The sequence below is a fragment of the Lontra canadensis genome, unplaced genomic scaffold, assembly GCF_010015895.1.
Source record: "Lontra canadensis isolate GAN:19392208 unplaced genomic scaffold, GSC_riverotter_1.0 scaffold46, whole genome shotgun sequence".
NCBI lineage: Eukaryota > Metazoa > Chordata > Mammalia > Carnivora > Mustelidae > Lontra > Lontra canadensis.
Genome location: NW_022631040.1, coordinates 8,238,976 through 8,255,440, shown reverse-complemented (window position 1 = coordinate 8,255,440; position 16,465 = coordinate 8,238,976). Strand labels below are relative to the sequence as shown.

Here is a 16,465-nt window from a genome sequence, read left to right as displayed (position 1 = left end):
CCTCTGCCTTCGGCTCAGGTCATGATCTCATGGTCCTAGGATCGAGCCCCACGTTGGGCTCTCTGCTCAGCTGGGAGCCTTCTTCCCCCTCTCTCTCTGCCTGCCTCTCTGCCTACTTGTGCTCTCTGTCTCTATCAAATTAATAAATAAAATCTTTTAAAAAATTATTCAAACACTTGACTTCCTGTAGAAACCTATCCCTCTCTCCACACTAACTCACCCCTAAACATACATACATGTGTGCACGCACACACACACACACACACACACACATACAAATACATATTTCTTCTTTAGAGACAAACAGGACACATACACATATCTTCAAAATATTATATGTCATCTTGTGGATGCATAATTTTTTCGCTTATTTCTGAAAAAGGAGTACTGGTTTCTAGGTGGAATGGGCTCCACCACTTAGTTTCCCCTGACCTTGGGCAGGTTCCACAATGTCTCTGAACTTGAGGTTTCTCGTCTGTGAAACAGAGTATCAAATGCCCACCCTGTACTGCTTTTATATGAAGTCCGTGAAGTAGCATGGTACACATTTAGTGCACACTGCCTGGAAGCTGCCTATTGTTATTCAAGCTACAGACAGCAGCCCGCCTAGCTGATTCCTAAACATTCCTTCTCACCTCGTACCAGCTCTCAACCTCAGGTCAGGACTTACACATTTGTATTTAAACAGAGTAAGGGATACATGTTCAACTAATGGGTAAAAAAATCACAGAAAATGAAGAAGCAAATTGTTCCTGGAACATAAATGGTTTACTCAGGATAAGAATAGAGATACTCCTGCTATTTCAGAATCCAAACGCTCAAAATTATTTGAACTCTGAAGGTAATGAGGAGTCTTTCTAATTTATCAAGGTGATGACTGTATTTTGAACTGTTCTAGCCCTTCATCATGTTCTAATTAACAATGTCATTGCATTCAACACATTTCCTCACTAAAGATGGTGAGTTATTTAGGTTTAATGCATAATCTCGAAGTACTGGTGTGTGTCCATTCATATTTATCTCTTAGTCCATTAAAGAAAACAATTAGCAACTGTTCTTCTGAAAAATCATTTCAATTAATATTGCTTAGGAATGAAAAAAAATATTGGTTAGGAATAAAAATGCTTTTTATTAACCAATTTTTGATTAAAGGGTAGTTAGCCACGATATGGCCTATCTAAAGACCTTAGGCATATTGGTGTTCAGTTAGCTGATCAACCGCAGTGTATTAGATCAGATAATATCTATTTAAAGTCAAAATTGGCATTAAGTGCCCTAAAAAAATTTACTTTGCTTTAACTGGGATGATTCAACTTTGACAATTCTTTCAGTTTTCTTTAAGTGCAAAAACCAAGTGACAGTAGTGCTGAATTTCAGAAGAAAGTATAAAACTCATTTCAATGACTTATGTTTTGTTTAGCATAGTAAATCTTTATTCAGCTGTACTGGGGTATAATTGACAAAAGAAATTATAATACATTTAAAGATTACAATGTGATGATTTGACATATAATTGTGAAAGGTTTTGCACCATCAAGTTAATTAATGCTAACATCATATCGCATATTTATTTTTTGTCTTTTTGGTGAGAACACAAGTTCTACTCTCTTAGCAAATTTCAGTTATACCATACAGTATTATTAACTATAGTCACCATGTTATACCTTAGATCCCCAGACCTTATTCATCTTATAACTGAAAGTTTGTACCTTTTTACCGACTTCTCCCTATCTCCCCCATCTTCCAGCCCCTGGTAGCCACCATTCCACTCTGTTTCTATGAGTTCTTTTTTTTTTTTTTTTTTTTTTAAGGTTCCACACATAGGTAATACCATAAGGTTATTGTCTTTGTCTGGCTATTTCACTTAGCATAAGGCCCTTCAGTTTCATCCGTGTTGTTGCAAATGGAAGTATTTTCTTCTTTTTTAAGTCTGAATAATATGCTATTTCATCTCTACTACATTTTCTTTATCCATCCATCCATTGAAAGCCACTTCAGTCATTTCCATACCTTGGCTATTGTAAATAATACTGCAATGAACTTGGGAGTATAGATATCTCTGTGAGGCAATGATATCATGAACTTTGGATATGTACTCAGAAAAAGGTTTGCTGGATCACAGAGTAGTTCTATTTTTAATTTCTTGAGAACCTCCATACTGTTTTCCATAGTAAACTGTCACTGGCAATATGAGCTTCCATTCCCACCAACAGCGTACAACAGTCCCTTTATCTGCATTCTCACCAGCATTTGTGATCTCTTATCTTTTTGATAATGGTCATCCTGAGAGGTATGAGGTGATATCTCATTGTGGTTCTTGATTTGCGTTTCCCTGGTGATTAAGGATGCTGGGCACATTTTCACATATCTGTTAGCCATTTGCTTGTCTTTTTGGGAGGAAAATGTCTATTTGTAGCCTTTGTCTATTTTTTAATTAGGTCTTTTTTATTTTGCTATTGAGTTGCATGAGTTCCTTGTATATTTTGGATATTAGCCCCTTATTAGATAAATGGTTTGCAAATATCTACTCCCATTCCATAGGCTTCCTTTTCATATTGATGGTTTCCTTTGCTGTGCAGAAGCCTTTTAGTTTGATGTGTCCCACTTGTCAATTTATTTTGTTGCCTTTGCTTTTGTTATTTAATGAATTTTATTGAGTTCTAATATGTAGTAGGCAGTTTTCTAAGAAATTAATATGTATCTCATTTAATGTTTTTAACAACCTAATATAGTATAGTATAATATAGTATGTCCTATTGTATAATACAGATGGTATAGTATAATATAGTATGTCTATTGTTTTGCCTATTTTACTAATGAGAACAATTTAGATACTCTTTAGTTATTTTGTCTAGGTTATTTATCACAAATATGTTGGAGCCAACCCACAAGGCATCTGACTCCAAGTTCTACAATCAAAATCACTGTGCTATTTTCTCATCATTTTTCTACATAAAAAAATGCAGAAAACAAATAATTTTTTTCTAAGCTCTACTATGATCCAGTTCAGAAGCTAAAAAATAGTTTTGCTTTAAATATAGCAAATATGAATGAGGACAATATAATTTAAGAGCAGCTCATACACTAACCCAGTAGGAGTGTTTTATTTATAGCTTAAAATTTCATGAGATATAACTCATTAGCCTTTGGGTATACTGAATTATCTATTCACTTTAATGAACATGAAAATATTTGCTGAGCCCCCACTCAGGGGCAAGGTATAATGCTAGACACCCTGAGAGTTATAAAGAAGAATGAGACATTGTCCTTCCTGTCATGAACTCTACTATCTATTAAGGTAGAAAGGGCATAAAATGACCACTATTCTATGAACTTGTGTAAAATTTCCATACAGTTGTTACGGATTTGTGTTTAAGAGAGTCTTGTTTCACTTCCAAACCCTCAAAAGGGCATAACCGAGATATGCCTACCTATGCAACAAAGAATTTAGGCTGATTTGTTCAAAGCATTGCATTAAGTGCAACCAGTGTTTTGAAGCAAATGCAGCTATCAAACCGAATTAATAGTTTTCCTCTTAGAATTGTTCCTGCTCCAGCTCCTAAAAAAAGATTTTAAAAAAGGATTATTTGATTGACTTGTCCCATTGTAAAGTATGCACCTGCTGTGAAATGAAGCCACGGAGAAAAAAAAAAAAAAGTTGAATAATTTAACTTTTTTATTTGTAAAGATAATCAGGGTTTTTCTGATTACATCTTAACTTCATAAATGTTAAATAACCTATCAGCATCTAGTTGTTGTAAATTATGAAAAGGAGCATTGTGAGGAATATTAACCAACGAAATCCTTGTTCTTTAGTGAACAAGAAAATGTGTTATGGCAGCTTGTCATTGTGGGACTGGTAACTTTGACACCAAATAACAAAACTGCCATTTGCACTTAGGGTAAATTGGTTCACTTGAGCTTCCACTGCTCCTCTTGCTCTGACATAAATTTATGAACTCGGGAACTAACCAAGTCGTATGGCTTCCCAGCTGACTTTAACAAATATGCCCATTTCATTTCATTTAGTCATCAGAATACCAGGGGGCTAGGTTGTTTCAGACTCTCTGCAGATGGTGTAGGGTTTGCAGGAACACAGGAGCCTTTCATGTCACAGTCATGTAAATTATGACAGTGGAGGGGCCCTCTTTCCTAAATACATGTCACTGTTTGACATGCTCACAGCTTCAAGGAGCATTTTCTCTTTCAGCACCTCATAGGTATATGTAAAGGACATTTATTTCCAATTAACCAAGATGTGAAAAAATACATTTTCTGGGTTCGTGCCTTGACTAGCCATGTTGAAACCTAGATCAAGATAATGTCTGTATTTGAAATGTAGCAGAAAGACAGTTTTGTTCCCTGACCCCTTAGGAGTCCTGTCCTTCTAAGCAGAGAAGTTATTGAAAGCAGACCAGTAGGTACAGAGGAAGACATTCAGTAAAGCGCAACCTCAGATTAATTGACAGAAAGACTGTTTCTAAATTACTGCTAGGAATGGAAAAATATCTTCGTAGGAATACACTTGATCATATCCAAGTATTCATTAAAAAACCTAGATAAAATATTGTTATAAAGAGATCTACTTAGATGAATATAACATTTATTTGTAATTAGAATAGAAACTTTACTTTTTAGAAAAGGTGGGTTTGGAGCATTTGAGAGCCCATAAAATAGTGTCGGAGATGTGCGTTTTTTTTCCCATTTTGGTGCATTTCATTTTGTTTTGCTGAGATGTCTGTCATTAACTCAGCACTTTCTATTCACAGGAATGTACTAAAATGTTTTACATGCATTTTCTAATTTAATCCTTATAGCTCTTTATGAGGTGGCTATTATTATCATCCTTTTACAGATGAAGAGACCAGTGTTCATAGAGGTTAAGTAATTTACCAGAAACAAATAAGGGCAGAGAAGTGACTTGATCTGTCTGACTCCATTCTGTGGTTTGTCTAGTTCAACAAGAATGATAGAATATTTTTCAAATGAGTGTTTGTCAAACTTTTTTCTATAAGATCTATCCCAGGAACAGAGAAGACAGAATGAACGTGCGATCAATCCTAGGAGTTCCAGAAACCACCGAAAGCAATCACCATAAGTTTGCAATTTCTTTAAGGTCTTGCTTTTTAGGTTAAAAACTCATACAAATTTGCCATTGTATTCCAATGTGTTTATCTTCATCCAAAAAATAATGTATTTTATAATTTATCATTAGGGATTTTTTTTTTTTTTTTTTACCTATCTCCTTGGATAAAGAGTGCTATGCTGTTATATTTTAGGATATTAGATCACTCTAGAGAAAGCTGACCCCAATAAGTTCAATGTCCAGGCAATTCTTTCTGTGTTCATTGTGTTATAAATATGCAGGTACAAACAGCAGCCTTGTTCCCCCCACCGTTTTACAGACTATGTCAGGGTAACAATAAGGAGAAATGGCCAAAATGGGAAGTGCATACTGTGACATTCCAAGATACTGTGAATGGAAATTTCCATTAGCCTTTCTTCCTGCTGAGAGGTCAAACTACAAACTGAGAGGGTCCCTGATCAAGTCTTCAATCTCTTTTACTACCTGGAACAACAATTTCCAAAGAACATTCTTAGTGGGGAAAAAAAGCCTGATTATACAGCTCTTTATTTTACTTCTAATGTAGTACATGGGTTTTCCTCACCCATTAATGGACTAAGAGCTTCAAATGGTCCCTATAATCAATTCTCTGCATCCAACTCTCAAACTTCATTTTAATTAGAGCAGTCTTTTTGGGAGCAGTAAAACCATTTCCAGTTTCGTCTTATAGTTGGGAATTAGGACTCAAAGAGTATCTTCTAAATAAGCCCAGTATGTGTATTCACGATGCCATTAAAGAGAAAAATAAATTTATTTACATTTTCTAGCCATTAATCTTTGTCATGGTATCTTTTTTCTTCATAGAAAAAAAAATAACATAGAAATGTCTACTACCTGAGATTCAGCAGAAATGTGGGCCCAGTCAAAGTTTCATCCTGTGTCTGCAGAAGATTACCCATGATGAATTAATTTTAAAGCAATACTGAGCAATTCATATTAGATGGTGTTTTGATTGCATCACAAATAGGACTTGTACTTGTTCAACACACTGATTATGTCAGCATAAACTTCTGCTGTCATTTAGTTAGTTCTGAGGTGACTATGGAGTTACAATAACCCACCAGTCAAAGTTCTGATCACTAGGTACCAATCTAATTTTCTAGTCTGGGACTTTTTAGGAAGAAAACTCCATACCAAATTTTTGTGAACAAGGAAAAGTGGGATTCTGCTGGTTTCCCTTGCTCAGGCAAGGAAGCCTTGCATTTCCCAAATTTTAAAGGTCAAAGTGGCATTCCAGGAAGAGGTGCCATGTTTGTCCTTGTCTTTGAAAATACTTTGACAGAAATCCACAAGTGTGTAGGGTATGTGTATCTCAGTTTCAGAAATCTACCCTTCAGAGCTTCAAATATTTACCTATAATTTAGTTTCATCAGTGAGAATTCTAATTTTTCCATTTCTTCCCTCTAATCAGTGTTCAATAACTGTTCTGCCTGGCTACCCATGTTGTCTCAAAATTATCCTCTCATTTTTCCCCAGTTGTCCTAATCCAAGTTTCCATTACCAAGAGAGAACATAAATAGAGAGTGATAAGCTTTGTTATCAGATGGGTCTGAGTTCAAGTGTGACTGCCCCAAGTAATCAGCTGGCAATCTGGAACAAGGTGCTTAGTTTTCTTGTCTTGAAAAAAATGCAGTAACATTTGCTTTACAATATTGTCCTGAGATTTCAGTCATTCACTCAAACTGACGTTTATTGAGCTGCCACTTTGTGCTAAACTCTAGGCACTGAAACTACGCTGGGGAGAAGAACAGAGCCCCTGACTTTATGGAGTACCCTGTCCTGCATGCAACCGGAACGCAATGAGATGGCTGTTCTCGTTTGGGTTATTGCTGCAACTGTGTAGAGGAAAGAAAGCAGGGTTGACTCCAAGAGTCTTACCCTAAGGCTTTACTCTAAGGCCTTCGGCATAGGAAAATGGAAAGGAAACGCAAGAAGAGCAGATTTGGGAGTGGAAAATACAGTGATTGCACTTTGGACCTGTTGAGATTGAGGTCTCTGTGAAGTCGGTTGCTGAAAATAGAAATTAGGAATGCAAGAGAGATAAAAAGCCAAAAATAGGAATTTAGGAATCAATGATAGAACAGCGGTAATTTAAGTCATTAGAACAAATACAACAGATAATTTAACAAGGACTCTTATTTAAACTAAAATTTCTTAGTCTGGGTTCAGCACAATTGCAGCTTTCCAAAGGAAACAATTGTTCAGTCCTTCTGACTATGATCTTATTTTCATCTATCCTACACAAAATCCCAAGCATCTCTGCTTTATACTGGCTCTTCCAACCCTTATACAATTAGGGCTCTATCTACAAAAAGCAAACCTTCATTTCATGTTTTAGGCCTCATTTCTGAAGGGTTATTGAGTCCTGTGCTATAGATTCCATTGCTTCTACAGCAAAGATAACCTTATTTAAGTGCGACAAAGGTAAGTAATTAAACCCTCAAATGTTATAAGCTATCAGATGAATGAGAAAAATCTCATGAGAAATTCCATTATATTCTTCATTCAAAGCTCATATACTCTCCTTGAAAAAAAAAATGTACATGTTGTTCATGACCAACTAAAACTTACAGGCGTTTAATTATATGAATAGATTGTGAAAAGGCTAAACTCACAAGACCTTCTTTCTTTAGGAAGCATTGTGAAAAATGACAGTTTTGAACCCAAATTTCATATGTATTTAGGTCCATAAGTCTCCCTGACAGAGTGGACTATCCTAACTCAATAATTAATGCACTGGGAATTCTCTAGGTAGACTATGATTTGGATACTTTATGGGCTATTATGTCAAGGATCTGTGTCAGACTGGATGCATACACAATGCCTACAGAAAAATTATTGTCACAAGCAAAACTGGTGGGGTTTTTTTTATGTACTTTAAGAGTAAGTAAGCTGAGGAAAAATATATGACACCATTTCTAATTGCCTTGTATTTTTTAAGAAGTGAAACATGCCTTTGCTTTTATTTGCCCATAGAGTGTACCTTTGAATAGAACTATTATATGTACTTCATTTGTTTTTGAAAAGAGGTGATCCATGTTTTATTTTTTACTTTTGGAATATACATTCATGCAGTTATTAAGTGCTATATTTGGCAATAATATACCTTTAAGTTATAAATCGTTAAAGATTCATCGTTTTTAAAAGACAAACATTTGTTGATCATTCTGTATAGCATACATATGTGTTTTCTCTCTCTCTCTTTCTCTCTCTCTTTGAAGGGATCCTCATCCCCAAAATGCCTGTGGAGTACAATGTCTTACTCAATGCTGGAAGTGTAGCACCTCTAACCTCCTCTGTTGGTCATCATCAGTGCATCCTTCTGGAAAATTTGGCTCCATTCACACAATATGAGATAAGGATACAAGCATGTCAAAATGGTGAAAGTCTTTCAGACACTTGTCCTGGGCTTTTATTAAAAACAAAAGTATTTCATGAAAGAATTCATTAAAAAGGAATAGATTCTCAATTCAAATACAAAGACTAACATTTCATTTCTTACTTGTACTGGACTGTTTACCCAGAAAAATCAGAGCCTGGCATTGAGTGAAGCATTATGCATTTCTGCACATTAAATCATGAATATTTAAATATATTAAAATGGTGGTTTTGCAAAGTCTTGTTTTATAAGGCCCTTTAAAAGAAAAACACCTAGATCACATAAAGGAATCATTGGTAATATAAAACAAAATAGGTATTATGAAAATTTCAAAAAAAAAAAAGGTACGCACTTTGGTTTATTTAAGTTTTATTTGGGATTGAGGGGAGGCATTACTTAGAAGTTGAGTTACATTGAATGAATCTTACATATTTTACTGTGCTTCCCTGGACTCTTTCTCATATATGCAGGCTGTTGCCCTCAGTCATGGCATAGGCTAGTTGTCTATGAAATCATCCATCTCTGTGGTTTTAAGGACGAACCTCTATCAGTCCCTTCATCTCTCCAAATGTCACACCGTATGTTAATAAAAGAAGAAAATATACAACTCATATTGGTGTATAAAACATGTTGCTCCACTTTAAATTAAAGAAATGCCCCAATCTTATACTCGAGTGGTGGGAACGCCTATCTTATTTGTGCTTAAGAATGTCTGTGTCCAAATGAACTTGAGTTCTCATGGAGCTGATTGGGACAAGGGGTCTGTGATTTTGCTTTGCCTCATCTCTGAAACTGTGAGTCAGTTTGCCCACTTCTCTCTAGAAACTAAACCAAGGTATTTTGTTTTGAAGGATACTACTCTCTCTGATCTGGTCTTCAGCTAATCAACATGGAAACAGTTTTAAACTAGTGTTTTCTTTATTTAAATAAAAAATCCACTTCTGCATCTGCAACAGTTTTAAACTAGTGTTTTCTTTATTTAAATAAAAAATCCACTTCTGTATCTCCATAGCATCTTATGCTATGGAGATACAATATTCTTTAAATTAATTGATTCCTGCATGTTGGGAGATGGCCATTATTTTACAATATTGGCAAAAATAAGATACTATTAAGAATATACATGATGTACCGGTCGCACACCCTAGTGATCTTCAAGTACATTATCACTTTCTGGCATAAGGACTGTAAGAAGCTAGAGAAGCCACAGTTCAGACAAGCATAAGCATTATTGTCTATGCCTCTGAAAATTTGTCATTACTTAATGGATTTTCCAAAAATGATTCCCTATTTAAATATACATAAAATATGTTTGTAAATAATAAAAAATATGTATACATATAAATACATTCAAATTAGAGATTTATAGTACTAGTCTAAAATATGTGTACAAGGGTCATATACAAAAGTTCAGCTAATATGATTTCCATAATCTCCTTATCCTTCTATATGCATATGTAACTCTTTTCCCCACCTGACAAATTACATAAGGACTCAAATTTTTTTTTTTTTTTCAAGGAAGTTGTGGAGTTAGCAGTAGGACATTTGTTAAAACATCTGAAGCAGCCCCAATGGATCTACCTTCCCCTGTTCTTAAGGCACTGGGATCGGCTTGCATCGAGGTTAAATGGATGCCACCTAAAAAGCCAAATGGAATCATCCTCAACTACTTTCTTCACAGGTAACACTGACTATTACTGTTATTTTAAATTATTTAAAAATGTGTATTATTTGAGGACTGTAAAATCAAATACATTTTCTTTTTCCATAAGGGAGTAAGTGGGAACTCGTGTTTTTTGGAGTACCTCCTAACGTCTAAGATTGGTATTGGAAGCTTTTACATATAATCCAGGGGGGGAAACCACAGCTACCATGTAGCATTTTTGTCTAAGCCCTACTTTAAGGACGAGACCTCATAGTGCACATCGGCCTTACTTCTGATTAAGTGGTAGAGCAGTCCTCTAGAGGCTCACTGACCAAGAGAACATAATCATTCCAGAGGAGGAACCAGGTCTGCAATCAGAATTCTAATCTTTCCCATCACCTACTATGTGGAGTTTGGAAAAACCTTTTTATCCTCAAAAAATAGGTGTTTTCCATCTGCAGAAAGAATGGCTCGATTCTGCAGTTCCCCTTCTGTTGGAAGGAGTTTCCACTCAGCCGGGTAGATGGGAATGCAGTAGATAGCAATGCAGCTGCTGTTCACCATGATATGCAGAATTTGTGAAGTATATATCCCCCTAAAATGAAGAAAAGAAGGAAAGAGAGAGTGAAGGGAAAGAAAAGAGAGGGAGTGAGAAGGGAGGGACAGAGAGACAGAGGAACAATGGACATTTGGGGTTGAAAGGTGTTGCGCTTCTGATCCAGGTTTCACCTGATCTGCACGCACATAGTTTCAGTGTTTTCTTTAAATAAATAATGAATAATGAGGAGGAGAAGCAGAGGGAGGGAGGGAGAAGAGAGAACAGGAAGGAGAAGGAGAGAGAGAGGGAAAAAGAATGACAGAGAAACCCTGAGGGAGAAGGAGGAAGAGAGGAGAGAAGGCAAAAGTCAAACAGGAAGAGAGTCAAGGAGGCAAAGAACCTGAGAGTTTGCTCTCTGTGCTAGTCCCTGCAGTTTGCTATAACAAAAATGGCATAAACTGGGTGGTTTAGAAGCAACACACGTTATTTTCCTGGAAGTTGGAAAAATACAAAATGAAGGTGCTGACAGATTCCATGATTGGTGAGGGTCCACTTCCTGGGTCACAGACTGCTGTCATGTCACTGTGTCCTCACTGTGGTGGAAGCAACTAGAGACCTCCGTGGGTCCCTTTAAAAGGGTACTAATCGCACCATGAAGGTTCCACACTCATGTCCCAGTCACCTTCCAAATGCCTCATCTCCCAATGCCATCACCTTGGGGTTTTGGACTTTGGCATATGAACTGGGGTTGGAGGAGACGCAGACTTCCTGACCGTAACTGTCTAAGACAAAAAAGACACAACGGAAGAAAGATACCAGCAGACATGAGGGATCTGCAGATTGAAAACTCGATTCCAAAAGCCACATATTTACGTTAGGCAAACAGAAAACAACTCATTTTTGCTCAGACCCTCACCCCTACCCCCTCATGGTTTGTCAGTCTCTCCAGCAGTCTCACACCTTCCCCTGTTTGGTCCTGTGCCCTGAAAATGGGAAACTTAGTTCAGGCTCCTCTTTCAACTTCAGATATTAAAACCGTTTGATTCAGGTCCATCTTCAGTGATGAGTAAGGGTTTGTAGGAAAATTATAGAAGGAGAAAGTATTATTGCATTTCTAGTTACGTAAATGACATGGCCAAAGAAGAGCAAGTCAAATGTCTCCTCAGCCAACATTAATTTGAAGAATAATATTTCTGATTCAAATACACACGAACACGTAAAAATGGCTAATGCGAATTTACATTTTAAGCTAAGCTCATGAGTGCAGGCTCTAAGATGCCCATCCTCTTGGAAGAGTTTTCTTTCATCTACTTAATGCTAATTGTATGAGAAAAGCACATCAAATTCCAATTCTGAATAAAGGGAAATAAAGTATCTGTTATGGAGCAGGACGTGGCTTCAGTCTGTTGGTTTTGTAAATAAAGCTCATGATTTCAGTGACTATTCCGTGGCAGCTATAGAGAGGGAAAACAGGAAATAGAATGCAGAAAGCCCGCTTCAATGAAAAATACTGTAAATTGAATTTGACAGCATTTGATGGCATTTGATTATTCTAGTCACAGCCAAACAATGATATAAAGAGTAATATGAAACAGAATGTGTTACTGCCTAGCAGACTCAAAAGCAATAAACCTTCCTCCAATGTGACACAATCACTTCACAATCATAATTGTAGCCTGTTTGATACCTCTGAGTACAGCAGAAGGGCACTGACTGACATAGATACATTTTGTTTTTTATTTAAAGTGAAATGAAAATGGCGCACTGGGGCTCCAGATACAATCGTTATATTCACCTACATAGGCATGAATCACTTGGCGGTTATTTCAGCTGAAGTTTAAATGTGCTTAGACAACAACAATATCAAATTTTTCTTCGATAGCTACAAAAAAAAAAAATCAGAAATTTGTAAGGACAGAAATAGAATGTAGACACATAGTTCTTTTTCATTCTGGGACTACATAGAGCCCCTTCTATAGTTATGGCCACGAGCCTGCAGTATTTCTGGGGAGGTTATGGCATGTCATCCCTGCTTCATCATTTGCCTCCTCTTTCTTGTATCGCCACCAAAGGAAACACACTTAGCTCAAACCAAAGACAGGGTTTGGCCCAGGAAGATATTTTCATTAAATTGCAGGAAGCCAATTTGCCAATCCCATTTTGAAAATACCTGTCACTCTACTCTCTCTAACCCCTTAAATCACTTCCCCTCAGTAATTTCCTTCCATTGTTTAAAGACTGCCTCTAGATATCATCCTACTGAAAAGCATCTGTGCTGATAAAGGGGTATTGATGACTTTGCAAACAAAATAATCTAGGATGGATATGATTATTAATGTGATTGCTTCTGTTCTGTTTATCTGTCACTTTGTTATTTGATTTAGGCTACTTTGTTCACTAAGGAAAGGAGTTATAAAAGACACTTCTGACAATAGGGACAACATTGACGTTAGTGTTGTTCAACCTGTTTACTGACAGAGTATATAGACAAGGCCATCTTCAGCATTTGTTTTCTCCTCATAGTCCACTTGGATATTATAATAACGATTTTTCGGTATTACCCTCTGTCTTATATCTATAATGTTGTAAAAGCAAAATCCCTCCACAAAGTCTGACTTCCGTTTACAAAATTCATCAAATATTTCTTTTTCTTGGGACTTCCCAAAACACTTAATGAAATGATCTCCCACCATTTTAATAGAGACAAAGCCGCAGGAGGTTTATTCTCATACACGGTCTCCTTGAACAAATACAGAGATTGATCGATGTGCAATAAGAAAAAATATATATACAGATACCTTCTACTGTAAAGTAGAAATGAATAATGAACTCTTTCTTGAGTGTTTAAATAGTAAGGTTTTGAAGGATAAGATAAGAGATAGTTAGGATGGGTGGTTGATATGGAAGACTTGTCCAAGCAGGAAACTGCAAATAAGAATTTTCTAGAATGGAAATTAAGCTGATTGACTAAAATAAGAGGGCATTGACTCAAAAGTGAAGAAACTTTTATACAATCGATTCATGTTGTGTGGAAAGATAGATATGGAGACGAAGATAGGTAGGTAGATGATGGACAGGTGATAGATATATGGATAAATAGAAATATTCATATCTGCTGTGAGATCCGAGTCCTATTACCCAGGACCTTTACTATAGTAGGAGATGTAAGTCAAACTAAGCAAACAAACAAAAAAAGAGAGAAATATATGAATACTTACCAGAAAATATAAATATTTACCAGAAAAATATAAATATTTATCAGAAAGTTTACAGGAGAAAAGGATTCTTTTTGTCTGGAATATTGATGGAAGACTTCATTCACTCATGGATGAAATTGATGTCATTAGGATTGGCCTTATGATATAAAAATTTAGTGACCATTATTAGAAATATTTTTGTTGGAAAAAAGTTTTAACAGGACAGAATATTAAAAAGGCTATTCATCCTTTCTATACGACTTACCCGAGGCACATAAAATTTCCATCAATGAAAGTAACTACTATTAATTTTAATACACATAATATTTCTGCTTTCTTTTTATAGTTTCCCTTTCATAAAAAGAATCATATTGCATGCTGTTCTCCAATTTTCCTTGGGCATGGATGCACACACACACACACGTGCACACACACACGTGCACACACACCTCACTTCTTTTAATGACTCAACTATATTTTATTATATGAATGTGAGTCTGTATTATTTAACCAGTCCGCTACTGATGGCAAAATAGGTGATTGCCAAGTTTTCATTACAACAGCAACTCTCAAAAAAAACACCTTCACAAAGAGCAAATGAAGGATTATTCTTAGTCCTAAAAGGGCAGGGTCAAATTTTGTACATTTTAAATTCCTAGAGTTTGCTCAATAGTCTTCTAAAAAAGGTTGTAAGAATTTTAATTCTGAAAACTCCTGTCAATAGGGGGTCTTATCAGTTTTTCAAATCTTTGCCAGTTCAATATTTTAAATGGCATATTATTGTTTTAATTAAAATTTGGTCATTATAAGTGAAGTCATTCATTTATTTTAAATATTTCCTTGCTATTTATGTGTGTATATAAATACTGCATATCCTTAGACTATTTTCTTTTAGACTATTTCTCATTCATCTTTATATAGTAATTCTTATATTCTTTATATAGTAATGAAATTCTCCCTTTGATGATATTAAAATAACACATCAATTATTCCAGCAATTTTATGGGTTCTCCTCCTTATATCTAAATATAAGACTTGATTTTGTTTTAGAGAATGAGAAAAGAAATCTATGCATTTATTTTTTTTTAAAAACTATCTAGTTTTTCAACATTATTTTATAATTCACTGACTTGAAATGCCATCTATACGAAATCGTCATGTATCATCCGGTCCCTTTCAGGATTTTGTTTTCTATTTCATTTATAGTGGACAGGATTTTAATAACCAGAGCCTGATGACAAAGATATCTCAGGTGAATAAAATTAATAGAATGAACCAAATTCCCAACGCTAAAGTCATAGTGTTCAAGTGATGGTCAAGCTTGGCTGGACCCTTTGTTATTTGTAGGGAGAATTTTGACAACCATCTTGATAGTAGATTTTAGAAGACTTGAAATACTAGGCTAAGAGTTTAGATTTTTTATTTGGAGGCAATGTAAGCCATTGCAACTTTCAGGTAAAACAGAAAAGCAGTGTGATAAAGTGGACAGAGCTTGGCGTTTGTTGACAGAAGATATGGTTTCCAGGTGCTGGGTCAAAGACTTAAAAGTTACGTGACCTTGGGGAAGTCATTATATCCCTCAAGCTTCATTTTTATGTAAAGTTAGGCTAATAAACATAAAGAATAACCTCCTCGAATTTTGTAAGAATTAAATGAAGTAAGGTATGTAGAAGTCCTGTGTTAAATATCAAGCATGATAAAAGTAGGAAGTCATCCTAGGTGTACAATAAAGATGTACCATGATTTAGGAAGACAAATCTGGCTGTTACAAATATTTAAGGATAAGGAAAAAGATTCATGATAATAAAAGAAGCAGACTGTACAACAGCATGCCAAGGATGATTCTGTTTTTCTTTAAATATATAGAATATTTCTTTTCATTTATATGTGCATAAAAAATGTCTGGAAACAACAACAAAATAACTTAACAATGCGAATCTCCCAGAGAGTTAAACACAACCCTTTTTTAATTTTTATTTTTTTTAAGATTTTTATTTAGTTATTTGAGAGAGAGAAAGCATGAGAAGAGGGAGGGGCAGAAGGAGAAGCAGGTCAGGGAGCCCAATGCAGGGCTCGATCCCACGACTCTGGGATCATGACCTGAGACAAAGGCAGACCTTTAACCAACTGAGCCACCCAGGGGCCCCAAGCACAATCCTTTTAAATACAGTTCCTTCTCAACTTACTACGGGGTTATATCCCAATAAATCCATTTTAAGTTGAAAATACTATCAGTCAAAAATGTATTTAAGGAGCGCCTGGGTGGCTCAGTGGGTTAAAGCCTCTGCCTTCAGCTCAGGTCGTGATCCCAGGGTCCTGGAATCAAGCCCTGCATCGGGCTCTCTGCTCAGCAGGGAGCCTACTTCCTCCTCTCTCTCTCTGCCTCCTTCTCTACCTACTTGTGATCTCTGTCTGTCAAATATATAAATAAAACCTTTAAAAAATGTATTTAATACATTTAGCATACCAGGGGTCCCTGGGTGGCTCAGTTGAATGAGCATTGGACTTTTGATTTCGGCTCAGGTCATGATCCCAAGGGCATGAGATCAAGTACAGTGTCAGGCTCCATGCTCAACAGTCT

The 16,465-nt window shown here is 36.0% G+C and overlaps 1 protein-coding gene across 1 annotated transcript in view; it reads left to right on the top strand.

Annotated features, from left to right (window-relative positions):
- The window catches only part of USH2A (usherin), a 678,599-nt gene that overhangs the window by 562,076 nt on the left and 100,058 nt on the right, over positions 1–16,465 (top strand). The window contains exons 58-59 of the mRNA XM_032872913.1: positions 8,347–8,505; positions 10,023–10,185. Coding sequence (XP_032728804.1) covers positions 8,347–8,505; positions 10,023–10,185 — 322 coding nt within the window. The remainder of the gene's footprint in view (positions 1–8,346; positions 8,506–10,022; positions 10,186–16,465) is intronic.